General features: G+C 39.6%; 1 protein-coding gene across 1 annotated transcript in view; it reads left to right on the top strand.

The window, feature by feature from the left end:
- gucy1a2 (guanylate cyclase 1, soluble, alpha 2) overlaps window positions 1–16,331 on the top strand; it is a 41,738-nt gene extending 25,407 nt beyond the window's left edge. The window contains exons 5-9 of the mRNA XM_062419273.1: window positions 5,445–5,657; window positions 6,231–6,503; window positions 8,151–8,294; window positions 15,733–15,887; window positions 16,112–16,331. Coding sequence (XP_062275257.1) covers window positions 5,445–5,657; window positions 6,231–6,503; window positions 8,151–8,294; window positions 15,733–15,887; window positions 16,112–16,331 — 1,005 coding nt within the window. The remainder of the gene's footprint in view (window positions 1–5,444; window positions 5,658–6,230; window positions 6,504–8,150; window positions 8,295–15,732; window positions 15,888–16,111) is intronic.
- Window positions 16,332–17,705: the final 1,374 nt, after the last annotated feature.

Raw genomic sequence — 17,705 nt, 5'->3', positions numbered from 1 at the left:
CTGTTTCGCCCTTCCTCGCTCCTTCGTTCACTCTTTCTGTGCTGCGATAACAGAAACGCAGGCAGAAGGAGAGGAGAGCGCCGAGTTAAACAGAGACGCACAACTAGGCCAACACAACTGCCTCTAGGGGTGTGTGTGTGTCCATGTATGTGTGTATCTGTCTGTGTGTGCATCAGTGTGTGTGTGTGTGTGTGTGTGTGTGTGTGTGTGTGTGTGTGTGTGTGTGTGTGTGTGTGTGTGTGTGTGTGTGTGTGTGTGTGTGTGTGTGTGTGTGTGTGTGTGTGTGTGTGTGTGTGTGTGTGTGTGTGTGAGAGAGAGACAGAGAATGACAGTGACAGAGAAACAAAGGCAGACACTGAGAGTAAGGAGGTGAGACAGTGGTATAATTATACATACTATACCTGATTTGCAAAAAGATAACAACTATAGTTAGATGGGCATTTTAACCTGCGTTGTGTAACAGTAACACAAAAACAACCATTGTATAACAGTAAGAGAAAAACAAAGACACGTGAACATTAACAGCAGTCACCTTACAGTTGTTTGCTGTACCTGCTGGAGGGCTCGATGAAGGTGCTGAACACTGGCAGTGAAGTCAATCTCCTGTTGTTACAATCAAGGGCATCTCACATTTAAGGCGTTACATGGTGTACTGACTAAGCCTGGCCTCTTTGATATTGTGAGCCTAACGTAAACTTGAGGCTGACCAGACTGTGGTTCAAGCAGGACCTTGCCAGGTACAGAGTGAAAGGCAAGTTCAGCAATCAGCATTGCTGGTCATAGTGCTCAAAACAAACCACCTTGCAACGATGCTTTAAAAGTAATGACCAACATGTACACCTAACTGCTTTCTCAGTCAACAAAATGTGGAAAAAACAGTCTGGTAACACTGAGATGAGTTCTAGAAAAACACGTTTTGGCCATAGACTGTATATAAAATGGACGTAACATCCATGACGTCACCCATTGGTTTGTGGACTGCTGCTTGGAAGCGAATAGTTTCGGATCTGGGCAGTGCCATCTTGAAAATTTCTGGTGCATGCCGGGTAAAAAAACCCACGGATTCTACTTATGGGCATCAGGAGGAGCAAGAGGCGCCCTCCTGAAGCTGTGAACCAATCAACCTGTCAATCACGATGTAGCCACGCCCTAATGCATACCTTGCTTTATCGTCAAATATAAAATCAGGGAGGCCAAAATCTCACAAATGAACATCATACTGCATTGAAAAAGGCTTTAAACTAGCGATTGAGACCATAAACACTTTTTGAAAACGTTTACTGAGGTTAGAAATCAAGTAAGAAGTTGGTGAATTCTCCATTGACTTGTATAGAGACGGAAGTCCTTTTGACACCAACACGGTCGCCTCCTGGTGGCCTTTTGATAGAATGCAGTTTTAAGTTACTTCCGCGTTGGCATAATTTCAGAGGACCGGAACTCCCCGCCTGGTTTCGGCACTTGGCTTTCATCACCGGGATTTACAGTAAACACCTACATATTATACTCCACAAAATGGCTGGATCCTGACACACAAAATACCATTACCACAATAAATGTATCATTTAAAACCATTAGTAAATGTTTCAAACTGTTTATTATATAATAGTAAGAATGACGGTAAAAGCTTCCCAATACTAAAGTCTTTCAGATGTTAGCTTCTGTGATTGTAAATCCAGAGAGCCTCTTTCTGCTTCCAGAGAAAGTTAATGTCACCACCTCTCGGTCCTGTATTTATCTAAACAATACCTATAAATGAAAAGTCCAACAATGAATGTTTGGCCTCTGAAAGATGTCTGGCTACTGGTTGTTTTTGATGGAATTCCTGTATTCAGGGATTCGGTCTCTTATTCAAGAAAATTTCAAAATCAAATTTATTTTTCCATCAGATACACACTGAATGTTAAAACTACGAGGGACATCCTCTTGATGCAGAGCAGAGCCCATTTTACACAATCCACATGTCAATTTTCTCTAAGAATAGGAGCTGTCAGGTTTTGTAGAAAGTTCGGACCCAAATGCAGAAAGTTCCAAATTCAAGAGTTTTTAATTGAACAGAAAAAGTCAAAAAACAACTCCAACAAAGAATGTCCCGTCAAACGGTGAAAAAACTCAACAAAAATGCAGGCTCTTGGCCACAAAACTGAAACAGGAGAAGAGCTGACAAACTAGAGGGCAGTCCAAAGAGTGGTCTAGAGGCAGGTCCAAATAAGCAGTCCAAACAGGCAGATAATCCAAAGCGGCAGGCAAAATCCAAAAACCAGGTTCACAGGCAGAGTACAAACAAACAACAAAGCAGGTTGGCAGACAGGAAAAGCAGGTAACAACGGTAGATGTGCTCAGAACAAAAGACTGGGACAATCTGACAAACTGGGGCTGACAGAGCACAGAATAAGTAGGCCTAATCATTAGGAGTTAACGGAGTACAGGTGAGCACAAAATGGCCGACAATGACCACATGGAAGCATGACAGGTGAGGGCGGAGTCATTACCCAAAACAAACAAAAGCACATGGTTGCAACACACAAAATGTCCAGCAGGTGTCAATGAACATGCAAGGATACTGACAAGAAGCATCTCTCCATTTCCGCCTTTGTAATGAGTGTAAATGTAAAGGATAATTCTCATTTATGACAACTTGGGTCTTATTTTTTGTAGCTTTATCCATCATTGCTCTTAAAAAATGAATTTATTCTCACCAGGTTAATTGCTGAGATCTGTGAAAATGGTGAAACAAAGGCTAATTGTGAAAGTATAATGTATTGTCCTGTTGGACTTTGTTGCAGCGATGGTGCTGTTTTTCCAGATCTCAACACTCTTACTTAGATGAATGCAATATCATCACTAAGAGCAATGATGTGATATACAGTATATAAGAGAGACAGACATAGACACAGAAAGGGATTTAAACAATAGAGACAGATAAGGCAGAATAGTACATTTGTACAAGCAGTATTAGAGTACGTTATTCATTTTGTATCTGGCTTTCCTGATTTTACAGTCTCCATGGAGATGGCTGTTAGTATGTCAGGCATGTAGGCCCTCCGCCTCAGCCAGACACAACCTCAGGAAACAGCAGCTCACGTTCTACCAGTGCTGACATATGTCTATAAATGTGTATGTGTGTGTTTATGCAGTTGAGAGTGTACATGTGCATGTTTGAGTGGGTGTGCACACATTAATGTTTCCTAAACTCCCATATGACATCATGACTATTTCTGTATTTATGTGGCAGCATATGCAGATGTTAGGCATACAGAAGGTGAATGTGCATTTACTGTACAAAAACCATGTCTGCTAAATTACTGCACAAATGTGTGTTTTTGATTTGTATGTATGCAGAATCAATCAGTTGTTCACACTAATTGGATCACACAGAGTTATGTTTCAGAGGAGGGGTGTGTTTGTTTTGAACTCTGACCATGTCATTTGTATGCTGCATATGTGCATATATGTTTGCATGTTTGTGCATGTTGGTGTTTCTGAGGAAGGAAACAGTATGTGTGTCTCCCTGTTGGATGTACTCTGTGTTTGTGTGTAGAGAAATACTCTGTGTGTGTGGATGAATGTGTGTGTGTGTGTGGATGTAGACTGTATGTATTATGCAGACCTAGGAGGGCCTTGTGCTATAAATAAAACAGGGCTGCAGTGTGCTCACTGGCGGAATAATCTATCTGACACTATGGAGAAAGAGAGAGAGACAGGGAACGGAAGAGACAGAAAGAAGAAGAGCATAGAGAGGGGGAGACTGAAAGACAGTCAGGAATGAAAAACAGGTGAGGATGAAGAGACTGAATGGAGAAAGTAAGGAATAGGAATAAACATGCATGGGCTGAAATAAGAAGAGAGAGAAATGTTGCAGAGGGAGAAGGAGAAAGCGGCTAATCCTCAGGGCCTCTAGCAGAGGTTGTTAGCACCGTGAAACAGTTGAGAATCATATTCAAAAAGGCAGTAAAGTCTTTCCTCAACATCTCCTTGGGTAATCTGCAGCCTGTGTCCATTTCAACCTCTCTCTTCTATATCTGCAAGGAATATGATGGGGTCTGCTTTGTTTATGCTCAACACACCTGTATTGAGGATGTCCAGCAGGCCCTACACAATATTTGTCATCAAATACAATCAAAAATACTTGAGCAAGCTAGTAAAAGATATTGCAGATACAGTCAGCAATAATACTGCACATATTTATGCATAATCTACCATGTTAGTGTTTATTCAATATGATCACATTTTATAAGAGACCTATCTGTATTTAACTGACAATGATGCTGCTTAATTTGTGCTACACACACTTGGTTCATAGACATTTGTATGGACTCTGGCTGATGTTGGAGAGTCAAATCTATGATATTAAGATGATGACAGGATTGTCTTTCAAATAACCAGGCCACCAGTTTACCCTGCTTTTAAAAGCTTTTTTCCATACAGGTCAGCATGCATTATACATCAAGGCTGGCTTTGCCTAAACGAAAACCACAGTTTCAACTTAATCCCAGTAATCTGCAGTTGTAATCATCATCTGTGTTGTATGTACAATATTGTGTTTGCATATACACAGTATGTATTTACACATTACTTCTGGTTGAGACCACAGCTGTAAAACATGTTTAAGTACAACATGTTAATGTTGAACTATCTCTCCCAAATCTCAAATGAGTCTGTCTTGATGTAAATTATTGGGGTTTTATAGCAGTTGATCTAATATGGGTAGCATCAGTACATGGGATATCATACTGTACATTTCTTTGTCTGTGAATTACTTTTTTGTCAAACAAAAGAAATATGAATTTGTTCATAAATATCACATATAACATATGCAAAATGAAATATTTAGTGTAATAACTTTATTTCTCTATAGAGAGAAGTTGCAATTATTATTATTATTATTATTATTATTATTATTATTATTATTATTGTTATTGTTGTTACATGTACAGCAGTGTGATGCCAAGCAATAAAGACGTAAAGCCAATCTCAACAAAACACGAGGGTTAGAAAAAGAAAAGCCATCTGTCATCCCCTGAGTATTGTTAACAGCAAGTGATTATGTATCTTGTATTATTGCTGTTGTATTACTGTTGGTAATTCATTTTCACCAGCAAACAACCAAATGTGAAATAACTTGTGATGTTTCCAGACAGCTAGTTGTGTAGTGGCAAATAATTAGATATTTAAAAACATCAAGACATCAGGTTTTCTGTCATTCAGAATCAATGAGAAAATGTTTCATTCTTGATTCACCATTTTACATTGATTTTCACATAGAGGGAAATTACATAGCAGACAGTCACCAGAGTAGAAGCACTACAGGGTTTATCTGCAGTAAATCAAGTCAAGTCCATTTATTTAGCACATTTAAAAACAAGAAATAATGAGCCTTACTGAGAAATACTTCATTCATGTCCTAATTCACCTCTTCACTCCAATTGAATTTCTCTTTCTTCCAGGTCATGGAGTTAAAGGGTCAGATGATCCATGTGCCTGAGTCATGCTCTCTGATGTTTCTTGGCTCACCACGTGTTGATAAGTTGGAGGAGCTGATGGGCAGAGGCCTTCACCTGTCAGATATCCCCATCCATGATGCTACGCGGGACGTTATCCTGGTGGGGGAGCAGGCCAAGGCTCAGGATGGCCTCAAGAAGAGAATGGACAAACTAAAGGTAATATATTTATGTTTAATGCAAGCAGTGTCTTGAAATAGCAACATTTATCAGCAATGTTTAGTAAGCGTGTTTAGTAAGTCTATGTTTTGCGGAGTTGATTTCCTATCATTTATGACACATCTTACTGAAGCAACACTGTTACATCAGCTGTACTGACAAGTTCAATCTCACTGTTGCCTCTTTTAAATCCACACTAGCTCGAAGAATGTTGCTCCTGGGACTTGCTCTCATAATTTGCTTTCAAAGTGGCCACGAGCAAGTCACAGTCTTGACCCAATCCTATGCATCTGCTCACCGCATCATTCTCTCACTGCTACTAATCCCCCCAGGCCACTGTTATAAATAGTTGCGTTTCAGTCGACTTTTCTGCTTCAACAATGGTATAGCACTGGATCAGACAGACTTGGCGTAGAGAAGCCCGCCCAATGACAAAAATAAAGCATATGCAGATTGGTGCAGTACTCCCACATCCCAGCATCGGTACATCATCAGTGTCTTCATCAAAGCAAAGCATCCACAACAAAATTGCTTAATCTCCCTCTTTTTCTCTCTGTCCCCTTCCTCTCCCAGGCCACATTAGAGCGGACTCACCAGGCACTGGAAGAGGAAAAGAGGAGAACTGTCGATCTCCTTTATTCCATATTTCCGGGTGATGTGGCCCAAAAACTGTGGCAGGGTCAGCCAGTGCCTGCTCGCAAATTTGATGACGTCACCATGCTGTTCTCAGACATTGTGGGCTTTACTGCTGTGTGCGCCCAGTGCACGCCCATGCAGGTCATCTCCATGCTGAATGAGTTGTACACGCGCTTCGACTACCAGTGTGGGATTCTGGATGTTTACAAGGTCAGTAGACAGGTTTATTTTCCCCCATGTGCAGAATGAGGTCACAATGATGGTGTTTTTCAGGAAGTATTAGTTTCCCAGGAAGTTAAAATCCTCCATTTCTAGGAAATCTTTAGGGTGTGCCACTGCCTGTGCGTACAGGATATAGAGTGTGTGTGCATGTGTGTGCTGTCATGTGTGTGAATGTGCATGTGTTGTGGAAAAAGTAACTGATTAATGGCTTGTCTGTGGGAGCTTGACAAAGATGTGTCAATATTGTCCATCTGAGAGAGGGGCTTTGGGCCATGGCACAGTCATCACTGTTGTCTGCTGTCTTTCCATCCTGTCTTTCTGTCATCATCTGTCTTTTTTCTTGATCTTTACTCTTTTGTCTTTCATCATCATCTTTCCTTTGCATCTCATAACCGTAGTCAACCTGGGACAACAGCATATATTTGCCACTTTCTCATTAAAACATCCTTTTCCTGTATGCGTAAGAAATGTCACTCATCAGATGTTTGGGAAGGAGAAAGAAGAGATATGATATACGAGAGGAAAGCAGAGAGAGTGAGCGCATATGTGTGTGTTAGGAGAGGAAGAGTGTGTGTAAAAAGAAACAGGAGGAGATGGTGAGGAGATTGAGGCACCCATATGTCGCATTGTCATGGTTACTGTCTAAATGACTTGCTGGTGGAAGGCCTAAATGAAAGCAGTTTGTCTCTTCGTTTTCCTTTTCTTTTTTTTTTTTACTCTACTTCTCACTTCTTTTTCACTTCTTGTGAACTCTCTTTTTTCATCACAACGGCTGTGTCAACTATCATGACACCAACAGAAGCCCCCTCACTCCCTCCACTGGAAATATGGCAACACATCCATGGAGGTGGCACTCCCTGTTTGCTTTATTCACATGTGCTCATTTAGAATTTTGGCTTTGGGGAGTAATACTGAAACAAGGGAAGACTTGATACTCTTGCAATATCTGGCAGACAGGGACAAGAAATGAGCTGGCTTCACGGCCAAAATAGCGTTGTCAAGGTTTACTATCTTAATGTTAATGAATTTCATTGTGTTGCCAGTTTGCAGATGTAAATTATCTTTGAGCTAACTGTGGTGCACTAGATTAAACATTGTTGTTAATATTGTTCAAGGTAGATTTTAAATAAAATACACAATCTACCTCTTTCTTTTCTTTTCTTTGATAGTAATTGTAACTGTAAAATTGCTGCTGTAAAAACATTAATTAAGATTTTGGCCTTTATGACAATACTTCAACCTTGACAATACAAGGTTGAAGTTTGGCATTTTGGTGGCTTTCAGTGAACTTCAGGATGGTAAGTACTGTTGACGACATATAAGTAATGATGTAATCCAAATTGTGGTGATGGATTCAAGCTGGTGTCAAGGATTTGTGGGAATGCTTGTTCGTTTTATTCGAACAAAAGCAGTGTAAAGTGCAGTAAGTGGCTTTATTGTGAATGATGAAGGCCAAAAGAGAGGAACAGGCAGGTAGTTTCTACAATTAAGGAGTGATTTTAAGTCCTACTATTTAGTGGAGAGGCTGAGTTGTTGAATGCCTCTGTGATTTAATGCATCTGTATGTAGTAACACTTATGTACTGATAAATTTCAGCTTCTGCCTTTCCTCTCTGTATTTCCATTTCATGCACAGATCGAGACAATAGGTGATGCCTACTGTGTGGCGGGAGGACTTCACAAGAAGGTTGATAGTCATGCAAAGCCAATTGCACACATGGCTCTGAAGATGATGGAACTTTCTGAAGAAGTGCTGACACCCGATGGAAAACCTATCAAGGTGAGTTTTATTTCATTCTCCACCACGCAAGTGTCCTGAAGTAAGGCTGATTGGGGTTGGTAGTTCTGTGATATATATTTTAGATACATAGATATATAGAGCTCCTTACATACTATGTTATTCCCTCCTCATTTCCTTCAATAAGAACTTTCACACTGGTGCCTTTTTTTTCTCTGGATAAGGGAGTGTAGAGCTGGTTGTGAGCGAACAAAAACCCTTTTTCATGTTCCTGACCTTTGTTGATGGTAACTGAGAAAATCTCACAAAGGTGAAGGGAAGCTCCTCATTTTTGTTATGGTGAGGAATCCTTGGTAAGAAGACCCTTTGACTCCTGTTTGTCCCTATTGCAATCTCACACTCAATTACTTTGTCCATCATCTGCACCACCTCCATCCCGGTGCCATTTTTGAGAGTCTGGTCACGACCTGCTTGCAGGTTCCTAAGCAGCATGATTGGTGCTCCTACTTTCATTTTCATTTCATGCTCTGGCGCTCCAGAGAGTGTCAATGAGTTTAGGAACTTGACAGGCAGTGCATCCTTGTGATTGTCTTCCAGAACTGAGTCAGCTGAAATTAGGCTCTCTCCTCTCCAGGGAACACAGCCAAACATATGGCATTGATGGCTCTGATATCCTTGTTCAGAGAGTGTACAGTGCCTTTGACAAGGTTGTCTTTGTCATCACATCCATTCTGGAGGACAGGGAAGATCTCAGAAATCAGAGTATTGAGATCCTTCACCAAGTACCCATGAGGAATCTGGACACCATGCATGGAAGGGTTATGCTTTACATGCGTAATCACATTGTGAACTATGAGGGAGTTGCTAATGGAAACACAACAATCAAAGTAATCATTTCCAAACAAACACACAAACTGCTCTCCAATTATAGTTCAGCCCTAAAATCTGCCCTAAAAATTCTGATCCTTATATTTGTAACACTTGTCTGCTTCTAGCATGCAGACAAGAACCTAATTCATGAAAATTAGTTATTAAAGATGCCCCATTTGTTTACTAATTTGTCCATGTTTAGCTTCCCTTATACTGTAGTTTTTTATTCCAGTCCTTCCCTTTTGCATGATGGCACCGCTGTAACACATTTGGATTATGTGGCTGCTTGACTTGTTCACAGTGTATGTTTAGTTTTTTCATCCTTTTATGCTTTTCCTCTTCTGTTACCGCCACAACTTTACTTCCCTGTGCATATTTATATTTATTCCATTCTATTTTTCTACTGAATGCCTTTTTATCTACCTCATTTCATTTCTTTAAAATACATATTCTATACACACTCTCCTCCTGAATGTGCCATGCGGGTCGTGTTCCTTAATGTGCAGTAGATGCACTTGTTTTTATAATGGGAGATGGCTATATGTGCCTGTGTGTGCCGTGTGGGTGTACTTATGTGATGTTTTGTTCTATTTATGTACTTTATGTATCTTGAGTGTATGTGTGTTTGTGTGTGTTGTCTAACTGTTAGTCTCTCTCTTCATCTCTCCCTTCCTTTCTGCTTCATTAGTGTTCAATGTTCTTAATACTGTCCTCTTTTCATTTTTCCTCTCTTTATCCATTTTTAAAAAAAAGTTTTGCATTCAGATGTGATTGGATGGTCAGCTGTTTGTATTTATGTTTGTGTAGGGCATGTGTGCAAGTGCTTGCAGTATATTCAATATATTATAATGGTTACTTCATTGACACTTTTGCAGGAACTATTTTTCTCTCATATGGTTTATTCTTTCCTTCGCTTTATGTTCTGTATTTTTCTTGACTTCTCAGAAGTATTAAATATGTGAAGTTCATTATTTGTTTTTTGTATATTATGACCATCATGTAGAGCTACAATGATTAGTTGATTAATCAGTAAGTCGATAGACAGAAAACTAATCAGCAACTATTTTATTCATAGATTATTGTTTTAGTCATACATAACAGTTAATTCAATATCTTCAGACACAACTGGCAAATCAAAGATATCATTGTATGTACTAAGAAATGGCATTTTTTTCAGTATGTATTTTAACATTTCACAAACAATTAATTGATAAAATAAACAGTAATAACTTTTTGCATGTTTGTTATGTGACATTTAAACACTTAAACTACTGGAGGAGTTTCCTTTGTATCATCTGCAGTAGAGATTCTGCAAGTGTTAAAAGTGCAGTGACTTGTTGCAAAAATGAAAACATTTGAATGTTTATCAGGTATCAACGTGAAGGTTTAAGGCGTTAACTCCATGTCCGCACTTTATAAATGCAGTCCATTACCATTTACCATCTGTTTCTATCTGCTGATGTCTCATTTTTCTAGAAAGACTCACTCTGTATTCAGTGTTTTGTCAGAGTGATTGTTATTTGGGGTACTTATATGTGCTCTCCCTCATGCCTCTCAGTGCATGGAGAGTGGTTTTCTCTCCTACTCTGCTCTATGTTGCACTGTTACAGTATGTAACCAGGTGTTTTATTTGAGGGAGAGAGAGCTTATAATGAAGCAAATGACACTCAGTAATAGTAAATGGTAGAGTTTATTAATTATTCGATATGCTAATACTTCTGAAATGTTGTAATAAAGGCCTGGTACCCTCTGCAGTTGAGGGAATAAAGGCTATGGCCATTGTTTGTGTGTTTATGGTAGTTAATTGTCACTATGCCATTTAAGTTAATGCAGTCCCAGAAATCACCAGAGTTTATGACTGGAGTTTAAGGAAACTAATTCGGCCACAGCTTATCTTTACAAGCCAATTTCAAGTCGTTTCACTGAAATTACCAGAGTTTATTACTAGAGTTTTAAGTCATGTAACAATAAATTAACTTCAATTTCAATTCCCCCCTGAAGATGTAGAAAACTGTACACACTGAATCATATTGAAAGAGCAACAGCCAATGAAAAATCTGCTAAACTTGTTGGCTGACCATTGGTTTAACTTCATTGTTCAGTCAGTCAGAGAAAGACACGTTTATAGGGCTAGCCCTGCTGGAAGGGAAGGGAAGAAACATAACTGAGGGAATTGAGTTTAGACATCTCTTATTAAATCAGTAGAATGAAAAGGGAACACAGGATATGATTTATTTATGTCTATCCTCAGTCCAGTCTCTGTCAAGGTCCGTCATCACTCTTAGACTGCCTTGGTAGCTTTGTGGGCCAGGGTGCCTACTTGCAATATCATGAGTATGAGTCAAAGTCATTACCCACAGTAAGTTGCATTTTACTTCTATTTTTGTCTGCTGACCTTTTTGTGGTTTGTCACAGATCATCAGTGAAGCAGGACCTACAAATGTAGCATGAGCAAGAAGTTGATAAAAATGTTTGTTTAGGATAGATTTTTTTCTTAATTAAATGAAGTCACATTACAGGATAAGATAAGTGATATTTTATATATTTATCATCCAACAGTCACTAACATTGTCTGTATTACAAATTACTGATGTAGCTTTTTCCTCTGTGTCATAGTGCCACCACTCAAAAATCAATTAAAACACATCAGTCAGCTACACTGTTGAGCCGAGTAACATGTTCCTTTATTATCATGAACATAGCCACTGTACTTTATTTCGAGTCAATCCTGCACACACTGTCCTACTCCCGTAAATATTTACTAGAGCAGCAAATGTGTATTAATCCGTGCCTGAAAATAGTCCCCAGCCCGATCCCCCTATTTACTATTGATTGAATAATGTTTGCTAAAATGCGAAAGTGCTTGGAGAGGGAAATACTTTAGCCTTCTTATTTAACTTAAACTATTTCTTCGCAACCTGTTTTACTTATTCAGTAGTGGCAAAAGGGCTTGGAAGTGAGTGCTGAAAAGTCAGAAAGTACTGAGAGACTAACTTTTTTTTTGGACAATAAGGAATAATGGCAGCTTTATCCTTTTTTATTGCTTGCAAACACTTTTTAACATTGTGTTTTTTGACCTGTTTGTAAATATAGAGGACGACACAGATAGAAACTCAACGTGTATGTATGACGGGGAAGCAAAGACATAGCTGCCGAACAGGACACTGTTCTGTGTACTGCTGTGCTCCTAACATTGTCCATTTATCTCAAAATAGAAAGGCCTTGCCAAGCATTTTTGGCCTGCTCTCATGCTCTTCCTCTCCTCTCTCTCTCTCTCTCTCTCTCTCTCTCTCTCTCTCTCTCTCTCTCTCTCTCTCTCTCTCTCTCTCTCTCTCTCTTCCCTCTCTCTCTCTCTCTCCCTCTCTCTCTCTCTCTCTTTCCTCTTCCCCTCTGTCTTTCCCTGCCCCCTCCTCTCTTTCCCTCTGTCTCTATCTCTCTCCACTGCGCTTTTCTCTATCTTACGCCTTTCATTTTCCTCTTAAGTTGCCTTTTCTCTCTGTTCTTATTCTTTTTTTTTTTTTGCTCTTCTGTGTTTCTTTTTTTTGCTCCCTCAGTTATGCTGTCCTCTTTCTTATCTCTGTTCCCCTCATGTTGGTATAAAAAGGGAGTTATTGAGATATTCAACACTTCAGCTTGATAAATGCTGTTCAGTAAGTGCACTCAACTCCAGCCAATGTTGCACTGTTATGCAAACTAGTATGAGAGCTATGAGGGAGAAAAAGGGTTAGTGAGAACGAGATGGTGAGAGCAATGCAGAGACATAGAGAGAAATATAAAACAGGGGAAGACATATAGCAACAATGACATATCGTAAACCTAAGAACATTTAATCTACACTATATTGATGCTTTATGTTCAGGCCTGTAGCGTTTCATAGTGTGTGTGCTCGTGTGTATGTGTGGTGTATGAGTAGGTGAGTGGGTGTAGATACCAGGGAGGGCTTATCTCATCATTGCTAATATGAATTATACCTAAACTCCCACAGTTTTCTAACCATAAACATTGTAGGAGTAATGATATCTACTCTAAGTGCGAACACACAAGTGCTCACTTCTTATATTCACATGAGAGTGTTACTATCAAAACAACTGACTCGAATGAATTTAGTTGTTTCTCCGTGTTTATGTAGGCTTATTTCTACCAAAACATACATCACATCAACGGTATCTGAAAATTCTGGATTCAGAAATAATCGTTGTTGTTTTGGCAAAAAGTTGTCGCCACAGGATTAAATACATCCACAACATTTTGTCGGAAAGAAAGTGTTTTGTTGTAGTGTCCACACACTCAACCCATATAATATATGATCATGTGTCTTTTATTAACACTGATAAGAGCAACACATTTTACTCAGTGCTTCATTGGGCTAATTAAAAGGTACAATTAGTGAAAATACTTGGAAAAATGTCACGTCACTAACACAAAATATTTTCTCTTTCATATTTACAACCAATTTGAAATCGCCATTTTCCTTGCATGCTGATATGAAGGAATCACAGAAAACTGGGTTTGTGGGCAGGAGGTTGCTCAATAAATAACAAACTATAATTACATCATTGGTAGTGGATTAAATGTTTAATTGTCATTCATTATCAATGGAGTAGCTGTGAGTTAAGAATGTGACACAAGAGTGTGAACATCCACAAAGCAATAGTTTGATTTAAAATGTACCATTGTTTGTATGAATCTTATGCTTTGTTTACAACAGCTATAGTTTATGAAACAACATTGACTCCATAACATGTCTTTCCTCTCTCTGTCTCCATTTCTGTATCATTCTGTTAGCTTGGCCAGAGGGTAGATTGTGATTGGTTGCGTGTGCTGCTGCGCCATTTGCTCATTGGTTCACTGAGGGCCATGGGCTGTGGATGCTGACTCATATTGAAACAGAGGGCAGGAGTGCATGAGTGTTTCTGTGTCTGTGTTTTGAGACTAAGAAATAAAGACGAGAGTGGGCGCTGGATGGAGATTTGTTTGCGTGTGTGTGTGTGTGTGTGTGTGTGTGTGTGTGTGTGTGTGTGTGTGTGTGTGTGTGTGTGTGTGTGTGTGTGTGTGTGTGTGTGTGTGTGTGTGTGTGTGTGTGTACGGTTGTCTGTTGTAGAGACAGACAGAAAAGTGTATGGCCATCTGTGCGCAGTTTAGCTGAAAAATAGGTCACTCCAGTGCACATGCCAACCCTTTTTTCTCTTGCTTTCTGTCTCTCTTGTTTTCTTTATCTCTCCTCCTGCGCTTTCAAGGTTTTGCCATCTAATTATAGGGTTATTTCTCTCTCTCCATTGTCTTTCTTTATGTCTTTCTGTCTGTCTGTGGTCTTTTTACCTCACTACCCCCATCGCCTGTTGTTGCCATGACTACCTTGCAGTGTGCTGGCATGCACACAGTGGCGTTGGTTACCAAAGTGAGGAGATGCTCAGAGTAGATCATTAGAAATCTACTGGGTTCCACCGGCTTATGTGTGTGTGTGTGTACTGTATGTGTGTTACCAAGAGGATGAAATCAATAATTTTGTGGAGAGGACATGAAGTGAAATGGTCAAACTGGGAATGACGCCTGGTTAGCTTTCACATTGCCTCCAGCCATTTATAGATTCATACTTTAACCAGATTATATTATGAGCACCATGTTGCTGCCCTATATCTGTCATCTATCAGGAAAGAGGAGATGGCAGCAATTATTTTTCTTAATTCATTTCCCTCTCTCTCTCTCTCTTGCTATTTTAAGATTTTCATCCATCTATAAGTCCGCTGCCAAAGAAACTCAGATTAGATAATAACAGCTAATATGGCAGTGCGATTGTTACAGTACAATTCCCATTCAGCGGATGAATGTGCACACAGCACTTCTTGTTCAAAACAAGATGGGCTTTGATTCGCAGAATGGGCAGCACATGAATGAATTTGAACAAAGCAGTTATTTAAGTCTAATACACTTGTTAAATGCATTTCCCTCCTCATAAAACATTTGTACATTTGGATTGAATATTTTAAATCATGCTTTGGTTACGTATGTGTTTACTGGCTTGCAGTCTTTTTCTTCCCTTCCTTTGTTAATGCATTTCTTTGTGTATAACAATTGTCAACATTGGTCAGCCTGATAATGTGAAACTTGCCCATGACATATTCAAATTGCTTGTTTTATCCAACCAACAGCTGAAAACCCAGAAATATTCAGTTTTGTATCATATAAGACAGAGAAATGCATCAAATCCTCACGTTCGAGATGCTGGAATCAGCTAAGATCTTTACATTTTCTTCTTGATAAGTGACTTTGATCATTTTAATAATTATCAACAAGGTTTCCAATTGCTTTTCTGTTGATCAACTAGTTGATTAATTGACTTGATCATTTTAGCACTAGATCAGACTTTAGTGACAAGCTCCATACATTAACTGTGTAAAGGAATAAAAAGGAAGGGAAAAGCATCGTAGACACAGACTTCAAAGAAGACACAGTATCAGGTGCAGAACTTCCATTTTTAGGCCACGTGTGGGCATGTGAATTATTAAGGAATATACAGTATGACACACTATTTGAACTGATTTCTCTCTCTCTGCCTCTACTCCTTTTTCCTCTACAATCCTTCCAACTTCTTCCTTCTTACCTCCTTCAGCTAAGAATAGGCATCCACACAGGCTCGGTGCTGGCAGGTGTGGTTGGGGTTAAAATGCCACGTTATTGCCTGTTTGGGAACAACGTGACACTTGCCAGCAAGTTTGAATCAGGGAGCCATCCAAGATGTATCAATGTTAGTCCTACAACTTACCAGTAAGTAACTGCACGTCATATACAAACATACATTCATACACATACTCTATTTTTTCTTAATTTCTTAGTTTCCTGGTTTTAAGTCTTTCTTTTTCATATTTTTAAGCTTAAAAGACACACATACTCTCCACATATATACATGAACACCCAAAGCAGAAAATGTTATTCTAATTATCATGAGTGATTATTCTTTCATGACGTCTCTTCTCTTCTCCTCACAACAGGTTGCTGAAAGATGACCGCTCTTTTTCGTTTGTCCCTCGTTCACGACTTGAGCTCCCAGAGAATTTTCCCAAAGAGATCCCGGGAACGTGTTACTTCCTGGAGGCGGGGACATCTCACAGCCATGCATCACTGACCAGCTCTCGCTCTGCTCCCCCAGCCTCTATGAGGAAAGTCTCCTACAGCATCGGGACCATGTTTCTAAGAGAAACAAGTCTGTAGGTCCCATACACAGACAAGGAGACATGAATATTCATGATGTGAAAGGCTGGATTTGAACCTGCAGAGCACGCAGGACACCAATCACACGGATCTATGGATATGCAAATGCGTATGTGAAAACTGTGGGATGGCCTGTATGAAGGAAACATAAAAAAGGCTTCTTATGAAAGGTGAAAAAGAACAACATGACCTCCTGAGCAATGGGAGATATTGTTCAAAAGACTTGAGGTACGGCAACTGTGCTAGTCCCACATGGACCTTTCCCCAAGGAGGTTCAGTGATGGGGTTAATTAGTGGAGAAACCTTAATATAAAACTTTTTTCTAGCTGGATTCCTCAGCTCCAGACCTGGTATCTAGCTCTCTTCATCAGTCCTCTGTGTCAGACTGGTTACCTAACCTTAGTGGAGAGGCAACAATGCTTGGACAAAACCTGTAGGGGCTCATTTAAATAACAAGTGTTGCACTCATTTGCAATGGAATTGCGCACATTGAACAAATCCATCCACCCATTAACATAATGGGTGCTGAGGAATGACACTGTATGAATTACTGTTGGTAGATGGCAACATTGCCGTTTCCACCCCTTCCAACTGTCCTTCAATCATGTCTTGCTTTACTAAACATACCCCTAACATCTGCTGCTCCTTACATCAACACTTCAACCTAGGACCAGTTGGTCGGGCGGGGGAGAGGCAGATGAGAGGCATAAACAAGGAGGTACAGTAGGTTTGAAAAAGGGTTCATCAAAGGACAGATGCCAAAAATGCTAGAAATGAGCTGATCTTAGAACCCTTTTCTGCTTTTAACCCACAGCAAACTATAATCGACAAAAATCCAGCCATTTCATTGCAGGTAATATGTTTAGGACTGAAAATTATTCTCAGCTCAGTGCCTTTTTACTGCTCAAATCAGGACAAAATACAGGTTTCATTTCAAATATTTGACAAATGAAGGGAGCACCTCATTCATCTTATTTCATATGCAATGTTTCCACTTGATACTTTTGTGACATTTCTGTATCGTACACTGCTGAGTGAACAATTCAAAAGAGGGGAATGACAAAGTGCCAAAGGTTATGAGCCACACTAAAACCTGTGAGGTTGAAAGACACAGTGGGCAACTTCTCCCACCGAGCTCCTGATTAGCCCTGATTAGTGGTGTATTTCATTGTGAGACTGTCATGAGTGGCTGGCAAAAAACTAATAAAAATAAAACGCACTTCAGAAAGTTCAAATATTTGAAATTATTTTCATCTATTTTGTCCAGATCAACCAATAATACACACACAATATAGTGCATACTAACATGTACACATAGTCACAGTATGCACACTTGACACAGTTCACATTTACATACGTAATCTTTTTTAATTG

Source organism: Scomber scombrus, chromosome 5, assembly GCF_963691925.1.
Source record: "Scomber scombrus chromosome 5, fScoSco1.1, whole genome shotgun sequence".
Taxonomy (NCBI): Eukaryota; Metazoa; Chordata; class Actinopteri; order Scombriformes; family Scombridae; genus Scomber; species Scomber scombrus.
This window is presented reverse-complemented; position numbering and strand designations above follow the sequence as displayed.